Genomic DNA, 21,729 nt, shown 5'->3' with positions numbered 1-21,729 from the left:
CTCTCTCCTCTCTCCTCTCTCCTCTCCCCTCTCCCACCCCTGCCCCTCTCCGCGGCGCTCACCCTTCTCAGTCCCAGTTTCTCAAAGGACTCAGCTGAGAAAGGACAACTGGGTTCCGCTTTCCTTAACCCTATACCCTTTAGCTGGATGCTGACAGCGGCGATGGGGAAACGCAAAGCTGCGTTAATTTTACTCTAGCCAGAGTATAAAAGAACTGCCCACGCCAGCTGTTTTACTACGCAGCTTCGAAACTCCTGCACGCTCTCCTGTGTGGCTCCGGTCCATTATGGGACTGGAGTTGAGGAGCTCGGTCTCAAATGGTGCCTTCCGTCAGTGACCTTGAGTCCATTGCTTAAGATTTTAGGTTTTCCTTTTCCTTCCTGGGAGGGGCATTGTTTATACCTTTGCAGTCCCAACAAACAGTGTTTAGACTAAATAAGTATCCTTTAGTAAACCTAGAACTGCCAAGCGATCATCAGTTTGCCCGTTTGTTCCTACTCAACCCAGTAGACAATTTGGGTCACGTTTTGGTTCTGGCAGCGAAGACAAACTGAGTCAGCAGTTAGGAGTGGACTCCCTTAAACAACAGTTAGAGTGGGGAAGTGGTCATAGCATCGCTCTAATGACAAACTTGTTTTTCCTAACACTGCAATCTACAGAAGTTTCAGGATTTCCTCTAATAAACATAAGGCAAGTGGATTTGCTGTTTTCTTCTTTTTGACAATTTTGCCTTTAGAGTTGGACCCATTTGTAATGATTTACTCGTCAATTACTCCAAGGTAACAAACTTGGAGGTAACATTGCTAACAAACACAGATGACATATGTGAGCACTTTGTGGCGTGGGGGGGAGGGGAGTCACAGTTTTTGCTTCTCTTGGGCACTGGCTATTAAAAAAAAAAAAAGCACCTTGCCCTTTCAAAATAAGACTAGTGTGTTCAAAGGTTAGTCCCTTAAACAGACCAAATGTGGTCAGAAATGTTTTTAAATGTAGTTTTAGATTCTACTTCAAAATGAGTAATGTTTTGAAAGTTCAAATATAAGATACTGTAATTATAAAAATTTAAGAGTTTCAAATCTCTTTGAAAAGAATATGCCAAAACAAACCTAAAAATATATTTTAGTAAAAATACCATATCCTTTGGTGGGGGGCAGAGCAGAATTCTGATATTTTTATTTAATCCTCACGAAGTAACCTTAATTAACCCAGTTAGGTTCAAGATTTCAGTTGCCATCTTTCAGTGCCAATAATTTTTCCATTTGAAATCAACAACCTATACCAACATCTACAACTCTTTTAAACCCAAATGAAGTATTTGAGATAGCATTGTACAATACATTTTGAAATAAAGTATTACAAACAAAGCACCTATATGGGGGTGTGTGTGTGCTTGTGCATGTACTTTTTTTGTTGTTCTTTCTTTCCTTTTGGCCTTTTGGTGTTTATTCTTTATTTAGATTTTGTGTTCTTCCAGTCTATTTCTAGGCAAAATACCACAAAATTCTTGACTCTTAAATATTCGCTTATAAAACTGTGTGTATAATAATTGGAGAAAAAAACGTTAGAAAACATGAATATACACTGAGAAAATAGGCTGACTTCAACATTAAGATCATCAAGCATTTTTAAAGGAAGATTTTCAATTAGAGGTTTCAGGACTCTTGTCATTGTGATTTGATTTACACTGAGGGAGGAAAGAGTTACATTTTAAAATACTATAATTATATTTTTCTGTTAAAAAATGCATTGCAATAAAGTTCACAAATCTATCTATGCAAATGCAGCCATTTTCATATTAATGTCTTACAAACTCAGGTTTTTCAGTGGTAGACATAAAAATAAATGTACCAAGTTTTTTTTTTTTTTTCTTTTTTACTGAAGCCACATAAATAAGTACTGTAATAATGGAAAAATCAGACCCTTCACATTTACTTTTTTACAGCTCTGTCATCATTACAGCCTTACCTTTGGTCTTTGTTGCCGGCTAAGTGTAGTTTCACTGTCATCTTAGGATTTGAATATGAAAAAAAAATAGTCAAATCAGTTTTTCCTGCAACATGATTATTGTTTCATATGTATTCACTCTCAGATAAAGTCAAGGTCCTCTATAATACAAAGAATTGTGTTAAAGTAGGATAAACCCTTTGTGCAGAAGCCAGATGGAAGGAGATCTAGGCATGTGCAGCAAACTCCTCTGGGAATAGAGGAGCAAGCATGAAGGGCTATTTCTAAACAGTTCTGCACTGGGAGGCTGATCTCCAACTTACAATTCATGAATAAGGTGATTGTGGAGAATAATAACCAAGAGGCTATCTGTGACAATAAGCAAACAGAACTCATATTTGCTTTTAACATGATTGAAAATTCTTGTGAACATGAATGAGTGAAGCGTAATTTTAAATGAAGGAAAATGGAGATAAAGGGTTCATGAAAAATATCTGAAAGTAAGAGGAAGAAAAAATAATAGAAAAGAGAAATTTTGGAAAATTGTTAATACGTATTAACAGTTTGCTGTTTAAACAAGTATTTATGTTAACTTTTTGTTAACATGTTTGCTTTTAAGATATACAAGAAATAATTTAAACTTGGTCAGGTAGCATTATCCCAGAGATGAGCATATGTAATTAGAATTTTGAGATATTTATTCCAGAACATAGACTGCTAAATGATGCTGTGACACAAAAATCAAAAGGAATGGAAGTGTTAATTGACATATTTAAAAATTACTGAGCCACTATATTATGTAAGAATTATATTAAATATATATTTCCATTTTTCCAGGCTACTAGATGCAACAATAGAATTACTATATTGTTTTTCCTGGTTTGAAAGGACCAGATGGAAACAAACTGGGCAAGCCAATGAACGTCTCTGGGGATTATGGGAATTGAGTGTCTATGAAAACCATATTCCAGACAAGAATATAGTCTTAGGTAAATGTTCTCATAATCTCCATTCTTTAGAAAAGACAATATCTCTGTTCTGCATCTTCCTCTTTAGGTGGACTGTCTAAAATATCAAGTGAATAATGACACGCCATATTTATCTGCACTGATTGAAATTTAGTATCATTCTTCACTCCTCAATTTACAGAACTGCTTATAATTGACTGATGAGCTGTCCCTGAGACGGCCATTCATAGTCATTACTGCACTCTAACTGGGGAGAAATGCTTTTAGAAAGTTCTAATTAGAGACTTTTTCTATTGTTTTTCTTATAAATACATTCAAAAGAGGTACTGGAGAGTTTGTTTTGTCTTGGGAAGGGGCATGTGTGTAGCTCGATGTATTGTTTCTCTTTATACTTAAGTAAGTAATATGTAACAAAGCTTCTTTAAACTTTAAAGAGTTACAGGCTCACAGGAGGAAAGAGAATAGTGTCATGTTTTGCCCTTGTTCATCATAATTATCAGCACTATAATAGAGACGGGGGTTGAAGGCTTTGATTATTAATAAATTCTATTTCTACTTAAAGTTAAAGGTCGTCTTCATCTTCAGTTCCTGTATGTTTCTCTGTGGAGAGTTCAGACTTTTAGAACCAGTAAACTTACAATGTTTTTACAGGATAAATACACTTGACCCTTGAACAACACAGGTTTGAACTATGCAAATCCACTTCTATGTAGATTTTCTGCCACCTCGGCCACCACCAAGACATCAAGAAAAACTCTTTCTCTTCCTCCCCCTTCTCAGCTTATTTAATCTGAAGATGATGAGGATGAAAACCTTTATGATAATGCTTCTCCACTTAATGAATCATGAATATGTTTTCTCTTCTTTATGATTTTCTTAATAGCATTTTCTTTTCTCTGGCTTTATTGTAAAGGTAAGTATATAATACATATACAAAATATATGTGAATCAACTATGTTATCAGTAAGGCTTCTGGTCAACAGTGGACTATGAGTAGTTAAGTTTTCAGGGATTCAGATACTACACACAGATTTTCAACTGCGCAGAGGCCAGGGAGGGCATCAGCACTCCTAACCCTGGCATTGTTCAAGGGTCAACTGTATAGTAGTATACACATTGAGCTTATTTCACTCATTAAAAATCGTAGAGAAAAATTATTCAAGTGGCTCAGTGTAGCTCATCTAGTGTAAACTTTGTAGCAATCTGAATGAAATCCAGGTCTCCTGACTCAGTCTCAAGTCCCATAACTTCAGAATTGACAGGGCTCAGAGGAGACAAACTCAACCAAAGAAACTTTTAACTGTGCCATCTTCAGTTAAATATAATTTAAACTTAATTTCCAGAATTAATGTTCAGCGTTGACCTTTCTTAGAAATAAAGCTAAGGAATAAAGTAAATAAACAGGGTTTTCCTGTTTACAAAAATGAGAACAATTGTTTGCAATTAAAGTAAAAAGCAAATTTAAAGAGTTTAAGAGAGCTCAAGTTGACTAAAAAATGTGCGATTTTTTAAAACCTAAAACAACCCCTATTCTATAACATTTATTTATGGTTCCAAAAGTATAAAGTTAACTCAAAAATACTGTGTTATTTCATGGATTAAGTTAAAATTGTGTTGCAAGACTCAGGAAACAAACCTCAGTTAACTAAATAAAGTAAAACACTGCCATCTGCTGACTAGAATGAAAAATTAATGGTTCTGTTACCATCTGTAACTAGCGAGAGGTCTCTGTTAATTTATTCCCTAACTCTTAAAGTATGCTAAAAAAACACTATGCTGGGTGATACAAAATTACTTAGTCTCCTAGATGGACACCTAGGACTATACCCTATGCTACCGTATTAGTTAGGGTTCTCCAGAGAGACCAAACCAATAGAATATAGATAATACAGGAGAGGGGATTTATTAGGGGAATTGGCTCATGCAATTTTGAAGGCTGAGAAGTCCCAGAACAGGCCGTCTGCAAGCTAGAGACCCTGGGGTGCCAGTAGCGTGGCTCATTCCAAGTATGTAGGCTTGAGAACTCAGAGGGGAGCTGGTGTGAGTCCTGATATCCAAAGGCTGGAGAGCCTGGTATTCTCATGTCCAAGGGCAGAAGAGTGTATCCCAACTTTAGGACAGAGAGACCAATTCACTTTTCCTCTGTTTTGTTCTGTCTCGGCCTCTGGCTGATTGGATAGTGCCCACCCACATTGAGGGTGAATCTTTCCCACTTAGTCCTCACAGACTCACACTCCAATCGCCTCTAGAAACACCCTCACAGACACACCCCAAAATAATGCTTTACCACTTATCTGTATATTCATCAATCCAGTCAGGTTGATACCTAAAATTAATCATCACAACTAGCATGTGGTGGTGGTGGTTATCATTATTCGAACAGTCAGATCTGACCATAATCAGTAATGCAGCAATAATAGAGTTTAAATATAAATGAGGAAATAAAGTTATTATCTGGAAATTTTGAATCTAGAAAAATTTTACATTAAAACTTATTTAAGGATGGGTGCAGTGGCTCACACCTGTAATTCCAGCACTTTCAGAGGCCAAGGCATGCAACTCACTTGAGGTCAGGAGTTTGAGACCACCCTGGCCAACATGGTGAAAACCTGTCTCTACAAAAAATACAAAAATTAGCTGGGTGTGGCGACAGGCACCTGTAATTCCAGCTGAGGCTGAGGCAGGACAATCACTTGAACCTGGGAGGCAGAGGTTGCAGTGAGCCAAGCCGAGATTGCATCATTGCACTCCAGCTGGGCTACAGAGTGAGACTCTGTCTCAAAAAAAAAAAAAGGGGGACATTTAAATTGTATAACTATAGTAAAATTAATTTGGAAAATAAAAAAATTTAAAGTTTAAGTCATGACCTAATTACTTCACTCTGCAAATATTTGAGTGGTTACTATGCCAGAAACTAGATTGCCTGCAAGAGATATAATAAAAACCTACTGTCTACCTTTATGGAGCTCACAGTCTAGAGAAAGAGATAGATATCAACCAGGAATGATAGTGTCTTAAGAACTATAACAAGATGGTACAGGAGTACCTCCTTCTACTCTAGTGGGGCACACAAATTATTATCAACACATATAAACTACAGTATAATAAGTATTTACTCCTGTCCTCAATTACTATAAATAATCCTCGGACTTATTCAAACCTATATTTTGAGCTTTTTGTCTGAGTGGAGTTTTTGTTGTATTGCTTTACTCAGAAACCTCAAAAGGTGTATAACATTTCAATTTCTCCCATTCCCTGCATCAAATCTATTACCAAGTATTGCCAATTTTACTTCCAAATAACTCTCAAATATGAATACCTCTTCCCATTTTCTCTGGTACTACCCTACTCTCATATTTTCAACTGAGATATCCTTTTATCTAGTCTACCCACATTCACTTGAATCTCTTCCAATCCATTGTTTCCATTTACAAATTTTCAATGGTTCTTGGGACCTGGCATAGTTGGCCAACCACCCACCTCTCTAATGTCAACATGAGCCATGATTTAATGCACTTTCTCTACTGCTATTATCCTGGCCTGTTCAGTCCCTTCTTGACATACTCCTTTTGCCACAGGGCCTTTGCACAGTCTATTTCCGGTCTCTATTATTCATCTACTTTAACGATGTCTTCACTGAATTATCTAAGTCACAAATCCCACCATTAAATTTTTCATAGAACCACTCAATCTTGCTTCATAGCACTAATCACGGATGCAATTTTATAGTTTTTAATTTTTTTTTTTTTTTTGAGATGGAGTCTCGCTCTGTCGCCCAGGCTGGAGTGCAGTGGCCGGATCTCAGCTCACTGCAAGCTCTGCTTCCCGGGTTCACGCCATTCTCTTGACTCAGCCTCCTGAGTAGCTGGGACTACAGGCGCCCGCCACCTCGCCCGGCTAGTTTTTTTTTTTTTTTTTGTATTTTTTTTTAGTAGAGACGGGGTTTCACTGTGTTAGCCAGGATGGTCTCGATCTCCTGACCTCATGATCCGCCCGTCTCGGCCTCCCAAAGTGCTGGGATTACAGGCTTGAGCCACCGCGCCTGGCCCAGTTTTTTGTGTTATTATGTGGTTTATGCCTGTAAATTCAATGAGGACAATAACTGTGTTTTGGCTTTTTATTGGTCCAGTTTTGGTAAGATCATTTAACATTACAAAATTCTTCAATATCAGAGCAAAGAAGTTTTGAATCAAGCAATTGACACCTATCATAACTTAATGAAGTACACACATTTAAGGAATGAATAAAATATGCTGAATTATTAATGATTCCAAACATATTTAATTTATAATTTTTTTCCTGTTTATTTCATATGTGTTATGGCAAGACTGGAAAACATATTTGTTTTCTTTAACACTGGCTATTGGGCCCTGCTATCCAAATCAGAATGTGTGCTAATATGAGGGCACTCTATCCTCAAGGCAATGTCGTATTTGAGGAGCAACTGTGAATGAAGTCAAACATTGACCTGGTTTTTTTGACATTTTCTCTATCACTGCAATATTTTGTGTTTCCTCTTTTGCTCTTCCTTATCACTTGACATTTCTGCCACCATTATATAATCTTTAAAAATCAAGTTCCTTTTTTGTAGTTGTGCTTTTGAAACTTCCAGATGATGGGATGGGGTAGAGGGACACAATAACAAACAAAATAACCAAACACACAACCTACTTTATTTAAAAATTTAAAGTTACTTAATTTTAAAATGTTCCTCAATAGCTTAGGTTTATAGATAGAACCAGTCACGAACAAATAGAGTTATATTTACTTGCCTTATCAAGAAATTAAATCATTCTGAATTCATAGTGAGACTCTATAAAATAAATTATGTTATGTATATAATATCATTTATTTTCCTTAAAAATTTTTTTTTTTAAGTAGAGACAAGGTTTCGCCATGTTGTCCAGGTTAGTCCCTAACTCCTGGGCTTAAGTGATCCTCCTGCCTGGACCTTGAAAAGCGCTGAGATTACAGGCATAGGCCACCACTCCCAGCCTCATTTAAAAAAAAATAAATCCAAGTTTAATTTAATGACATACTATGATGGTTAATTTTATGTGGCAACTTACCGGGGCCATGAAGTACCCAAATACTTGGTTAAACATTATTCTGGCTGTGTCTGTGAGGATGTTTCTGGATGAGATTGACATTTGAATCAGTAGACCGAGTAAAGCAGATTGCCCTCGCCTATGTGAGTGGACCTCATCCAATCTGCCCAAGGCCCAAATGGAGCAAAAAAAGTGGAGTAAGGGAGAATTTACTATCTGCCTGACTGTCTTTGACTTGGAAAGTCAGTCTTCTCCTGCTTTCATACTTGGACTCAGACTGGAACTATAGCATCAGCTCCCCGGGTCTCCTGCTTGCCAACTGCAGATCTTAGGATTTCTAAGCTTCCATAACCAGCTAAGCTAATTCGTTATGATAAATCTATGTATCTATGTATCTATCTATGTATTATCTACATGTCTATCATGTATCTACCTATTATCAATCATCTATCTATCATCAATTATCTATCTATCTATCTATCTATCTATCTATCTATCATCTATCTAATGTTCTATTTCTCTGGAGAACCCAGACTAATGCACATACCATGACATTAAATACTAACTATAATTGCATAGATTTTACACAATTTAAATATAGCTATGTTGATTAATTTTGGTTTTAAGTTCCAAGTGATGCCGGGTGCAGTGGCTCACGCCTGTAATCCCAGCACTTTGGGAGGCCAAGGCGGGTGGATCACAAGGTCAGGAGTTCGAGACCAACCTGACAAACATCATGAAACCCTGTCTCTACTAAAAATACAAAAATTACCTGGGTGTGGTGGCGGGCTCCTGTAATCCCAGCTACTCAGGTGGCTGAGGCAAGAGACCCCCTTGAACCCGGGAGGTGGAGGTTGCAGTGAGTGAAGATTGCACCACTGCACTCCAGCCTGGGTGACAGAGTAAGACTCCATCTCAACAACAAACAAAAAAAAAAAAAAAAAAAAAAGAAATCCAAGTGATTTTATCTTGTATATCCCTCTGCCTACTTACAAAATAAGAATGAATATGTATGTACACACAGACACACACATACCCACACACAAAACACAATCCTTGGTCCTTTAAATATTTCCAAGTCTCTTCATTGTTCAGATGGGGGAAAAAAATCTCCCAATCTCCATTTTTTTTCTCTCTGAAGTTTTTAAAAGAGTGCTCCATTTATACTTTATTTCTCCACTTAAATCTCTAATACTCATTCTTTAGTTACCTGTTACTGGCTTCCAACTTTACTACTCTGTTGAAACTGCTCTTACCAAAGTCATCAATGTTCTCCTAATTCAACATAAAGTAGTATCTTCCATCTTATACTAGAAGTTCTCTGTCCTTATTTTGGCAATTATGATTCTTCTTTTCCCTGATACCGTCTGGTCCCTTCTTCCTGGTTCCTCTCAAATTCTCTACCTGCCCCTTGCAGATAGTGCTCTAAGGTGACAGCTTCATTCTATCAATCCTTTCAGTAATTCTAATGAATTCAGTTCTTTACATTGACTACATAAATTAATATCTCCAACCCAGACCTTTCCCAACACTTTCAGTCTCATATCCAGTTGCCTACTAGATACTTCATACTCAGTTCTCTACAACTACAATTATCATCTTCCCTAAACTGATTCTTATTCCTATTTCCTCTATCTCAGATATAATAATCTTTATTTAACCTTCTTTCTTATGAATGGAAATACCAGCATAAAGAGCAATGTCTGTAACACATGCAGGTATAATAAATTGCATTATTGTTTACAAATATTTGCTGCCCATTCGTAAGAGATAGTTGTACTTTCCTGCCTATTGACATAGCTGAACTATGCAACTTACTAAATACAAATATAAATGACTGCATTACTTTCCAGCAGATACTTAAGAGCCAGAATATTGTTTGTCATGCTTTTTTTGCCCTATGCCAGACAACCAGCAGTATTCTAGATGCTCCATCAGCTTGGGTGCTGGTATGAAGGTGATGTGGTACAGAGCTGCGGCCAACCTGCAAGGAAATAGTAGCGTGACTGAAAATAAAGTTTTGAAGTTGTAATGACTGAAATTTGGGGATCATTTGTCAACACATCCAAAAGCCAATACTGACTGATCTGAGGCTGGAAAAGTTTTAACCACAGAATTGTATTTTTTTTTTTTTTTTTTTTTTTGAGACGGAGTCTCGCTCTGTCGCCCAGGCTGGAGTGCAGTGGCCGGATCTCAGCTCACTGCAAGCTCCGCCTCCCGGGTTTACGCCATTCTCTCGCCTCAGCCTCCCGAGTAGCTGGGACTACAGGCGCCTGCCATCTCGCCCGGCTAATTTTTTGTATATTTTAGTAGAGACTATTTTCATCTATATATAGTCATGACAGGTAAAGGTCAACAGAAAGACATTCTCAAATATGCAAAGGCTATGAGAAAACCTTTATATAATTTTTAAAATGCCTTAAATATTTCTCCAAAAAGTGAAATATGAAACAAAATTAAGAGAGAGTGAAAATTAAGGTTTGAAATGAAGAACCGCAAGCATTGAAACTTGGTAAAAAGGGAGCTGAAAATGGCTGTAAACTTGCTTATAAACTAAATACAACCATCGTATAAACATTGAATAAGGAAATATATATAATAGTAATGTAATGACACTTTGGATCTAGATTCCATGTTATATTAGCAAAGACTGAAAAGTTGGAAAAGGAAAAAAGTTAATTAAATTTGGTCAGGCATAGTGGCTCGCTCCTGTAATCCCAGCATTTTGGGAGGCGGAGGCAGGTAGATTGCTTGAGCCTAAGAGTTTGAGACCAGCTGAGGCAACATGGTGAAACCCCGTATCTGTTAAAAAAAAAAAAAAGAAAGAAAAAGAAAAGCTTTGTATAGTGGTGTATGCCTATAGTCCCGGTTACTTGGGAACTTGGGATACTGAGGTGAAATTTACAAAACTCATTATATTAAATAGAGAGAATTCAATATAGAATATTTTACTTTCAATTCTGACTATTATAGAAGTAGAGGTTAAATAACGATGTTAAAATTCTTAAAGATAGTTTATAGAGGCTTTTAAAGATGGCAAGATAAAAATATTTTTAAAAGTTTGATTCTCCCCCTTGAAACTTACCAATACTGAAAAAATAAAAAATAACAATGTAGGAAAAACAACCAACCAAACAACCAACTTCATCTTCAATGAAACAAGGAAATTATACAACCCTAAGTTACAAAAAAGGGGCAGCAATAAAGTAAAATGAGGAAAGAGGCTGATTGCCAAGAACCAAAGCATACCTTCTTCAATCTCGAGCAGAACAAAGATTTCTCTCAAAGAAACAATCCTGAAAAATTGTGACTAGAGTAGCAAAATCTGAACCTGGGGGAACCTCAGAAGTGGAATGTCTAGTTTAAAGGAGAGGTGGAACTAAAGAAGAAACCAGGCTGGTATGTCAGCTCTACAGCCTTCAGCCTATTCTCTGAGCCACAGAGATTGCTAGAAGTAAAGCAGAGAGAGGAAAGGAAGAGAAGAACCAGAAATCTCATGTCACTCTTCACTCCTATGCAGAATTTTTTGTCAATAACTCATTGACAAGCACCATGTCTCTGGGCAAACACTAGTTATAAGGAAGGCAAGGAAAATAGCTAGCGATTACAGTTTCTGTGTTAGAGACAGGCAACGGAAAAGGATGAGTGAATCTGTAATTTCTATTATTATGAGAAAAAAAGAAGACAGAATGTAAGAATATATTTTAAAAGGAAAAAAAGAACATAAATAAACTGCAGAAGAAGAGCATACAATGCAAGGAAATTACCTACTAAATATTCCAAGAGTTAAGATAAATACTTCCTTGTAATCTCTCTAGTGGGTTGAATAGTGTCTCTTTCTAATTATGTTTACCCAGAACCTTAGAATGTAATCTTTATTAAGAAATAATTCTTTGAAAATGCAATTAGGAAGGTGTGATCCTACTGTATTAAAGTGTGCCCTAAATCCAGTGACTGGCATCCTATGAGAAGAGGAGAGGACATATGGAGACATACGTAGGAAAAAAGGTCACGTCACAGTGGAAGCATATTGGGGTGATGCAGCTACAAACCACAGAACACCAAGGATTTCTAAGAGCTGCCAGAAGCTTAGGAAAAGGCAAGGAAGTTTTCTGCCGTACAGCTTTCATGGGGACCATAGCCATGTCAAAACCTTAATTTCAGAATTCTAGCCCTGAGAATTGTAAATCAATAAATTTCTTTTGTTTTAAGTCAACCACTTTGTTATGGCAGCCCTAGGAAACTAACACAGTCTTCAAGAAATTACATACAATGTCACTGTGGTGGGCAGACTCTAAGATCACCCCCCATAACCCTTGCCTCCTGGTGCTCAGATCCTTGCATCCCCTCCTTGACTGTGAGTAAGACCTATGATTTATTTCTAACCAATAGAATACAGTGCAAATAGGAAGGGATGATGATTTTGTGCATGTGATTACATCACATAAGATTGTAGCCTATCGTGATCCTGGCTGGCTTTGAAGAAGCAAGCTACCATATTCCCAGATGTCATAGGAAGAGAGCCACAGGTCAAGGAGCTGAGTGCGGCCTCTGGTCAATAGCCAACAAGAAATTGAGCCCTCAGTGTAGTAGTCTGCCAGGAACTGAATTCTGCCAGGAACGATGTTGAGTTTGCAAGCAGATCCTTCAGTTGAGCCTCAGATGAGACTGCAACCCCAACTAACACCTTGATTGCAACCTTGTGAGACCCTCAAAGCAGAAGACCCAGCTAAGTGATGCTCAGACTCCTGACCCATAGAAATTGTGAGATAACACGTGCGTGGTCCAAAGTCACTACGTTAGTGATAATATTGTTATGGAATGATAGAGAACCAGTACAATGTCCTTTCTAGAAGAAGACCTCTAATAAGAGAAGGAAGAGTTCAATAAAAAAATAAGGCATCTGAGGAGGAAAATGTGGAGATAAAAGAGCTCAGAAAATTAATGGAAGAGCTAAAAAATGGTAGGAGAATAAATAGAAGAAAAACACATGATTGAATACACAATCTAAAGAAATCACACAATACACAATAAAAAATGACAGTGATGTAAAAGTCATATTTAATATGGAGAAAAAGATATGCATGCCTTTCATATAGGCATAATGAAATAAAATAGATTTGAGGAAGAGATTCATATAGGCATAATGAAATAAAATAGATTTGAGGTTGGTTCATGAGGTTGAAGGAAAGAAGCCATCTTCATAACATAAAAGTGCAAGATGAAGCAGCAAGTGCTGATGTAGAAGCTGCAGCAAGTTATCCGGAGGATCTAGCTAACATCATTGATGAAGTTGACTACATAAATAACAAATTTTCAGTGTAGACGAAACAACCATCTATTGGAAGAAGTTGTCATCAAGGATTTTCGCAGTTAGAGAGGAGAAGTCAATGGCTGGCTTCAAAGTTTCCAAGGACAGACTGACTCTCTTGTTATAGGCTAATGTAGCTGGTGACTTTAAGTGTAAGTCAATGCTCATTTACCATTCCAAAAATTCTAGGGCCCTTTATAACTGTGCTAAATCTGTTCTGCCTGTGCTCTATCAATGGAACAATAAAGTCTGGATGATAGCATGTCTGTTTACAGCATAGGTTACTAAATATTTTAAGCCCACTCTTGAGAACTACTCTTCAGGAAAGAAGATTTTCAGAATATTATTGCTCATTGACAATGCATCTGTCACCCAAGAGCTCTGATGGAGAAGTACAGGGTATTAACATTGTTTTCATGCCCGCTAACACATCCATGGATCAAGGAGTCGTTTTAACTTTCAAGTCTTATTACATAAGAGATACTGTTTGTAAGGCTATAACTGTTACAGATACTGATTCCTTTGATGGATCTGGGCAAAGCAAATTGACAACCTTCTGGAAAGAAATCACCATTCCAGATACCATTCAGAACATTCATGATTCATTGTGGGGGTGGTCAACTTATCAACATTAACAGGAGTTTGGAAGCAGTTGATTCCAACCCTCACGGGCGACTTTGTGGGGTTTAAGATTCAGTCAAGGAAATAACTGCAGATGTGGTGGAAATAGCAAGAGAGTTAGAATTCAATATGTGACTGAATTGCTGTAACCTAATGATAATCATTATTTTATTTTATTTTACTTTGTTTTATTTTATTTTTAGACAGGGTCTTGCTTTGTCATCCAGGCTGGAATGCTATGGCACAAACGTGGTTCACTGCAGACTCAACCTCCCCAGCTCAAGCGATCCTCTCACCTCAGCCCCTCAAGTAGCTGGGACTACAGGCACATGTCATCATGTCCATCTAGTCTTTGTATTTTTTGTAGAGACAGGATGTTGTCATGTTGTCCAGGCTGATCTCAAACTCCTGAGCTCAAGTGGTCCGTACACCTTGGCTTCCCAAAATGCTGGGATTATAGGCCATTGCACCTGGCCCCATGATAAAACTTTAAGGAATTGCTTCTTATGGATGAGCAAAAAAATTGGAATCTTGATGCAGAATGCACTTCTGGTGAAGACGCTGTGAATGTTGTTGAAATGACAACAGAAGGTTTAGAGTAGTCTGTAAACAGCTAAGAAAGCAGCAGCAAGAGTTGAGAGGATTGACTTCAGTTTTGAAAGAAGTTCTACTGTGGATAAAATGCTGTCAAATAACCTCACATGCTGCAGAGAAATCTTTTGTGAAAGAAAGAGTCAATAGATGCAGTAAACTTCATTTTTTTTAAATTTTAATAAATTGCCTTAGCCACCCCAACCTTCAGCAATCATTACCCTGACCAATCAGCAACCATCAACATCAAGGCTAGACCCTCCATTGGCAAAAATATTATGACTTGCTGAAGGCTCAGATGATTATTAGAGTTTTTCATTTAATTTCTTATTAGCAATAAAATATTTTTAAATTCAAGTAATGTACATTTTTAGAAGACGTAATGCTGTTTCATACTAAGTAGTCCACAGTAATATAAACACAACTTTTCAATGTACTGGAAAACAAAACAAAAAAAGTCTCATTTTATTGTGACATTTACTTTATTGTGGCAGTCTTGAACAAAACCTGTAATATTTTTGAGATATTATGCCTATATGAATAGAATTAAAAGCATAGTATATATGCTTAATGTATTATAAAAAAGAAAGAAGATAAAACATATTATTGATTAAATAGATCTACACGCAAAAGTTCTCTATTAATATATGCTGTTTACAAATAAATATACATAAAACAAAATGATGTAATAAGTCTATAGAATATGGAAAAATACTAGGCAAATGCAAGCAAAAAGAAAGAGTAATAAGTATAAGAAATAAATGGATTTGATGGTGGAAAAAGCCAGTCACATGAAACAAATTTTACAAAAATTAAAAGGGACAATTCATAATAAAAATTTGAATTAATGAACCTTCATATCAAGCAAAAGCTGTTTGAATAAAAGAAGAAATTGGTAGAAATACAAGTGAGATAATTTATTTGAGTAGGCAAAAAATTTAAAACATACAAAATATAAATAAAGTTGATTTGCGTCTACAAAGAATGAATAAAATTTTCAGTGCCAAGAGCATCTATAAATTTACAAAATTTGATTATGTTTTGTAAAACATGACGATTTCCAAAAGATAGAAAGCCATATCTCTGACCACAATGCAGCAAAACTAGATAAACAAAAGGCAACAAAAAATAAAAAGGAAGAGGGGCTGTTTAATCCTTTAGAAATAATATTTTGCCAAATAATTATTGTTTAAAAGAGGAAATCAAACCTAAAATTATATACTATTTAGACATTAGCAATAACAGTACTACATATCAAAATATGGGTGACTCCAAAACTATTCTCAGAGAAAAATGCAGTGTTTAATGCTTTTACTCCTAACAAGAAAAGAAATAAAGGAAGGGAGGAAGGGAGGGAGGGTGGAGGAAGGAAGGAAAGAAAGAAAGGGAACTAAATCTTATATCTAAGAACCAAGAAGAATAACAGTGGAAAACTTTACAGGGAAATAAATAAATAAAGATAAACCAGATATTAATGAATCATAAAATAGTAGGGAATTATTTAGCAATTAGCTTTAGGAATCATAATATTTTAACCACTTTAAATATAAATAGATTTAATACAGTAAATTTGGTACTTACAAAATTGTAGGAAGAGCTGGAAAATCAGGCTTTTGTCTGTGCCTTCAGGGCTTACTCCCAAAAAACATTGCTGAACTGTACTGCAAGTTTCTATAGTGACAGAATCAAGAAGATGCAGATTTAGGAGGCTACCACTGGAACAACTAAGTTCAAGAAAGTAATATCAGAGATTTTTATCCAAGAAGCAGAGATGGATCAAAAGAAACCACTGCTAGCATTGCATCTTCCTCCTTGCCACCCACGACTTGGCTTTGCTCTTGCAGAAAAACTCGGTATTCTGTAACTAGGACAGGCAGTAACAACAGCTGGATTCGAATTTGTGGCCAGAACCCTGCCTCAAAGGGATCTGGGAAATGTAGTTTTTAGGTTTTCAGGCTCTACAGCAGAAGTGTTCAATCTTTTGGCTTCCCTGGGCCACACTGGAAGAATTGTCTTGGACCACAGGACAGCTTTGTAAGTGACCCAACACAAATTCACAAACTTGCTGAAAACATTATGAAAATATTTTTTGCATTTTTTTTAGCTCATCAGTTATTATTCATGTTAGTGTGTTTTATGTGTGGCCCAAGACAATTTTTCTTAGAAATTAGGAATTCTACCACTGAGACAGATGAAATGACAGATGTTACAGGATAGTACCAGTGATAACTTGATGGTATTAAATTTGTAAATCTTGATAAAATGGATATTTCTAATTTCTAAGAAAATGTAAAAGTTCAAAATGATTAAAAATATTGGAAACCTAAGTATATCAATAGTCATGGGAGAAAATGGAAAAACTTATTAAGAATGAAAATGGCCCCCTGACCAAAATAAGACCCAAACAGCTTTATAAAAAATATTTTTATACATATTTTGTAAAATCTTCAAGGAACATATAATTTCCATATCATTATGCCATTTACAAAATTTCCAAACCACATTAATAGCTCTGTTATTATGCATTATCAGGCATTGTGAAAATGTCCTGTTCATTTTCTGTGGTTCAACCTAACCACACTGAAATCGATTTCAATAACCACAGTATTTCAGGGCCCCCATTATAGCAGAAAAATGATTATTTTCTGGTATATGTAATTCCCTTCATTGTTTCCTCCCTTTCGCTCCTTCTTTTTGGTATAACATTTACCTTCAAGAGCTTAATTAAGTGTACTCACAGTATGGTGCCATGAGCTGTATCCAGCTCTCTCCCTCCTGGGCTGCTTGGCATTTGTATAACCCCAGGTATAGCAATCCCCCCACAATGTCACCTGCTGAGTCCTGGGTTGCCTTATCTGGCTTCCAATCATATGATTCACTGTCCTCTGCCTAATTCTCTCTCTTAACCACGAGACCTCTGCAGTCTTCACAGCACTCAGACCACTAGGAAGAAAAACATTTGGCCACTCCATCATTCCTGCTTAAGATGGAAAGTGGCCCTGTGTGAGTCTGGGTCACTCCAGCCCTCCTAGACACTGGGCAGAGGCTTTCTTTACTCAGTGTTTCCATATTGTGTAGGGTTGAGGAGCTCTTTTGGACTCAGCATCTTCCAGGACCAACCAAACCTGAAACAGTACAGATCGCGTGTAGTCTGAGATCCCCAATATTTCCTGGGGGATCGTCATCATCCTCCCTCTCCTTTAGGAGCTAAAGGTTCTAAGTGGGGGTTCACATGGGAATGGGGAGGTACTTGACTCCCAGAGATGCTCCCAGTGTTTGCTGTGACTGCTTCCTCCCCACCTCTATAGAGGATACAGAGAGAACAGGTAAAGAGAGACAAAGAGAGGGCCTCTCCTGATAGGAGACTCTTTAGAACTTGGAGTCAGGAATATGGTGGTAGGAGACTCATGCTTATTTATGTGCCCTGTTAAAGTGTTTCTTGTCTTAAATGTAGACTGGAATCTTTGAACTCCAACACTCAGAACTTGATACTTTTATTTCTCTGCTTCCACTATGATGAGAAATTGAAGGAAGAAAAGAGTTTCCTGTAGTTGGCTAATAACAATCGACAACACTATTTAAACTGACAACACTATTTAAACTGTTCTAGAAAATAGAAACAAAACATTGCAAAGTTCCATTTTCTGCCAGTCTGCCATAACCTGAAACCAAAACCATGAATATGGACAACATGCAAAAAAACTAAATAAAATATGAACTTACCTGTTTTAACAGTTTTTTAAAATAAATAATAGATCATCACTAGGTTATATTCCAGGAATGCAATATATATTACTTATATTCTTGTGTAATTTTTCTGTACTCAACAAGGAAGCAATGAGCAAGCCACTATGTGGAAAGGTGTACTACAAAAAAATAATTATATACGCCTCAAGGAGCCTAATATCTGGTTGGAGAGACAAACAAAAAAGTTGAACATAAAAATGTAAATAATTCATGATTTACAAAAGAAATACTTAAAGGTAGTACCCTGTTCTTTCAAATGAATTATATAAATATGCACTAGATGTTCATAGAAAGCCCAATCACTTGATTCCAGAGTGGTAGGAAAGACTGTACAAAGAGGGGCAGTATGTGTTTAATTTTAAAAGATGGGTTGAACTTGTATGTAGTGAGAATATTTCAGGCAGGTAATCCAGCAGGTGAAACTGTGAACAAAGGAAAGCTGAATACGTACATTTCTGTGATAGAAAAGTGAAATGTGAGCAAACTTTCTGTGATAGAAAAGTGAAATATTATGATTTAGAGACATTGTGAGTTAAACTTCCACTCCTGAGGAAATGTTAATTTAAAATATACATTATATATCTTTTTAGGTAGTCAGCTGGTAAAACAATTTGGAATATCTTGACCTACCTGAGGAGCACGCTTGTTCTGTGTGAATAGTGAGCTCTATTGGTTGTTAGTTCAGTGTACACTTCCTTCACACGGTTACTACCAGAGTGCTTTTAAAGCCCTCATTTACATTCTCTTGACTTTCTCCGAAATCTTGGCTGCAAAAACAGTCAGTTCCTCTGCCATCTATTTTACCTTGATTTTCTGTACCCAGTTCCTGGATTTGTTTTTTATTATCCTCATCAAGATATACTCAGTCAATCTAAAGTGGAGATAAAATTGTTGCCAAAATTATGCAGGAGTAAATTCATATGTACCGAAGCTTTCACAAATGAAATTGAACCTGAGGAGAAATACCGTGCTACATTGAAAGCGTTTTTCTCCCCTCACATACACATGAATAATTTGTTTAATTGAGCTCTGGATTCCTTGGGGCACAAAGACTAAATATTTATAGTTCTTTGTGTACACTAGATGGTTAGTGGGAGCTCCCCACAACAGCTCCAGAGACAGAATTACTTAGCTGGTTCAGATGGGAACACATAGCAAACTTATTTCTCTAGCTGGGCGTATTGACAGAAAACTCCCTACCTATTTACAGAATTTGAGCCACTCTCCTCACCTCCCACCTCTTCCACCTCCTACAGATTGTGTTGTATTCTTCCTTCTACTTCTGATGCCTCTTAAAGTCTTTGATCCTACTGCATTACTCTCACTTACACAGATCTCACCGTCCCTCCCCTGAATCCAAACAATGCTTGCCTTTTCAAGATGTACTCCATTTTGCCTCAGCTTCCTTTGTTCATTCTAAGAGGGCATTGCAAAAACATCTGCTTCTATTCTGCATCCACTTCACCTCTTTTAACTTTTCTCAGTCTCCAATTTTCTCCTTTGTCATTATCCCAAACATATTTCACTTAGTCTCTAAATATTGATCGGTTGGTTAGTTCTGCATAATACAAAAGAGTTGCTGACTCTACTTAAAAAGTAATGAGAATTATGACTTCCCACAGAATACGTAGAGAGCAGATAAACTCTTAGTGTGACAAACTGAGAAAATAAACACTTTATCTTATTAGATTGTTTCCACCGGGATGCAAATGAAACAAGTGATACATCACCACCATCAACTAAATTACAAACACTGCTTAGGTTTATTAAATCCATTATTATACCTGCAGCTATTTTTTAAATTATTGTTTTTGAAATTACTATCTTGGTCAAAAGAGCAGGAAAAATGCTCATCGAATCAATAATGTATCCTTTTAACCTAACCCTAACTCCTAAGAGTGGTTGCAAATATGTGAACGATTGGTTAATGTAAGGGTCCATCAGGGAATAAAGGGTCAATGGAGCATAAACAGCAGCAGTCAGGGTGCAGCCAAATTACCCTGTAAACCAGTTGCTGAACAAATAGGAGGTGGGGTCTAAAAATGTTTAAATCATGAAGATCTGAAATCTGCATTCACTTAAATTCATTTGGTTTCTCTTAGCTGTGGCAGATCGACTTTACTTACCCTGTCTGAATTATATTCCTCATCCTTACCATGGCTTCATAGTGGGCAAAGTGGGCTTCCCCACTCAAAAATTTGAGGCATTACTTGCTAATTTTAAAGATAACATTAAATTGGACCAAGTAGCTGATTTTATGTGGGCATTGTTCCTTTTGTTTAAGTCTCCATTATAAATAGGATTATTACGTTTGTTCTTTTGTGATTTTTTAGCTCACCAGATTATCAAGTCAAGATTATGGGTTGTTCACCTCTATTTATACAGAACCTGGAACATTGATAATGCTTACTTCATGTTTGATTAGTGAAAAAGTGAGTGGTTATGAATGGAAGAGCTGGGAAAAAAGAGGAAAAAAGGCATTTTCATGGGCCTATGTTGTGACAGAACAGGCATGAAAGAGCAAAGCTTATTTAGAATGAAGACAATTCTCCAGCTTGGTTGAAAGTTGTAATATATGTGTTAGGAAAGGTTAAATGTGGTCAAATTTGAATGCCAGATTGAATGCCAGATTTAGGAATTGGGTACTTATTCTATAGATAGTAGAAGGTTTGAACATTTTGTAACAGGAGAATGACTTGGGAGGAATAATGTTTTAGAAAGATTTGTCTTGCTGCAGAATGCAAGAAGGACTGCATTAGGGAGGGATTGGAGGTTGGAAGGTGAGGGATGAGGTTTACATAAAAAGGAAGGTAAGGCCTAAACTGGAGAGGTAGTGCCATAATCATAAAATAAAGGTGATGAAAGAAATATTTTTAAGGAAGAATCACTGGACTTTTTGTTATTTTGGGGTTTGGAGGGCAAGGGAGAGCCATGTGAAAGATGACTTTCTGATTCAGAGTCAGAATGACATGAACATTGTTAGTTCTATTGCATATATCAGAGCAACCTGGTGCCAGGTGAGTGGGAGGGTAGGGAGGGTTTGGAAGTAGATTATAAAAACTGTAATTTGAAGGACATTTGGAAATATATGAGCATAAATATCCACACACAGTTTAAGATAAGGGACTGGCTGGGCGTGGTGGCTCACGCCGGTAATCCCAACACTTTGGGAGGTTGAGGTGGGCGGATCACGTGAGATCAGGAGTTCGAGACCAGCCTGGCCAAGATAGTGAAACCCTGTCTCTACCAAAAAAAAAAAAAAAAAAAAAAAAATTAGTGGGCATGGTGGCACACACCTGCAGTCCCTAACTACTCAGGAGGCTGAGGAAGGAGAATAACTTGAACCTGGGAGGTGGAGGTTGCCGTGAGCTGAGATCATGCCACTGTACTCCAGTTCCAGCAACAGAGTGAGACTCCCTCTCAAAAAAAAAAAAAAAAAAGATAAAGGACTAAAATTCTAGAATAAAATTGGATCAAAATAAATATTTGGTATATGGAA

At 36.9% G+C, this 21,729-nt stretch overlaps 1 protein-coding gene across 1 annotated transcript in view; it reads left to right on the top strand.

Annotated features, from left to right (window-relative positions):
* Positions 1 to 271: 271 nt before the first annotated feature.
* LOC117085369 overlaps positions 272 to 21,729 on the top strand; it is a 29,987-nt gene continuing 8,529 nt past the window's right edge. Inside the window, exons 1-2 of the mRNA XM_033214197.1 lie at positions 272 to 690; positions 2,782 to 2,933. Of these exons, the coding sequence (XP_033070088.1) occupies positions 623 to 690; positions 2,782 to 2,933 (220 nt within the window). The 5' untranslated portion in view covers positions 272 to 622. The remainder of the gene's footprint in view (positions 691 to 2,781; positions 2,934 to 21,729) is intronic.

Source organism: Trachypithecus francoisi, unplaced genomic scaffold (assembly GCF_009764315.1).
Source record: "Trachypithecus francoisi isolate TF-2019V2 unplaced genomic scaffold, Tfra_2.0 Lachesis_group1, whole genome shotgun sequence".
NCBI lineage: Eukaryota > Metazoa > Chordata > Mammalia > Primates > Cercopithecidae > Trachypithecus > Trachypithecus francoisi.
Note: the sequence above shows the minus strand (reverse complement) of the source record. Positions and strands in the feature narration are given on the sequence as shown.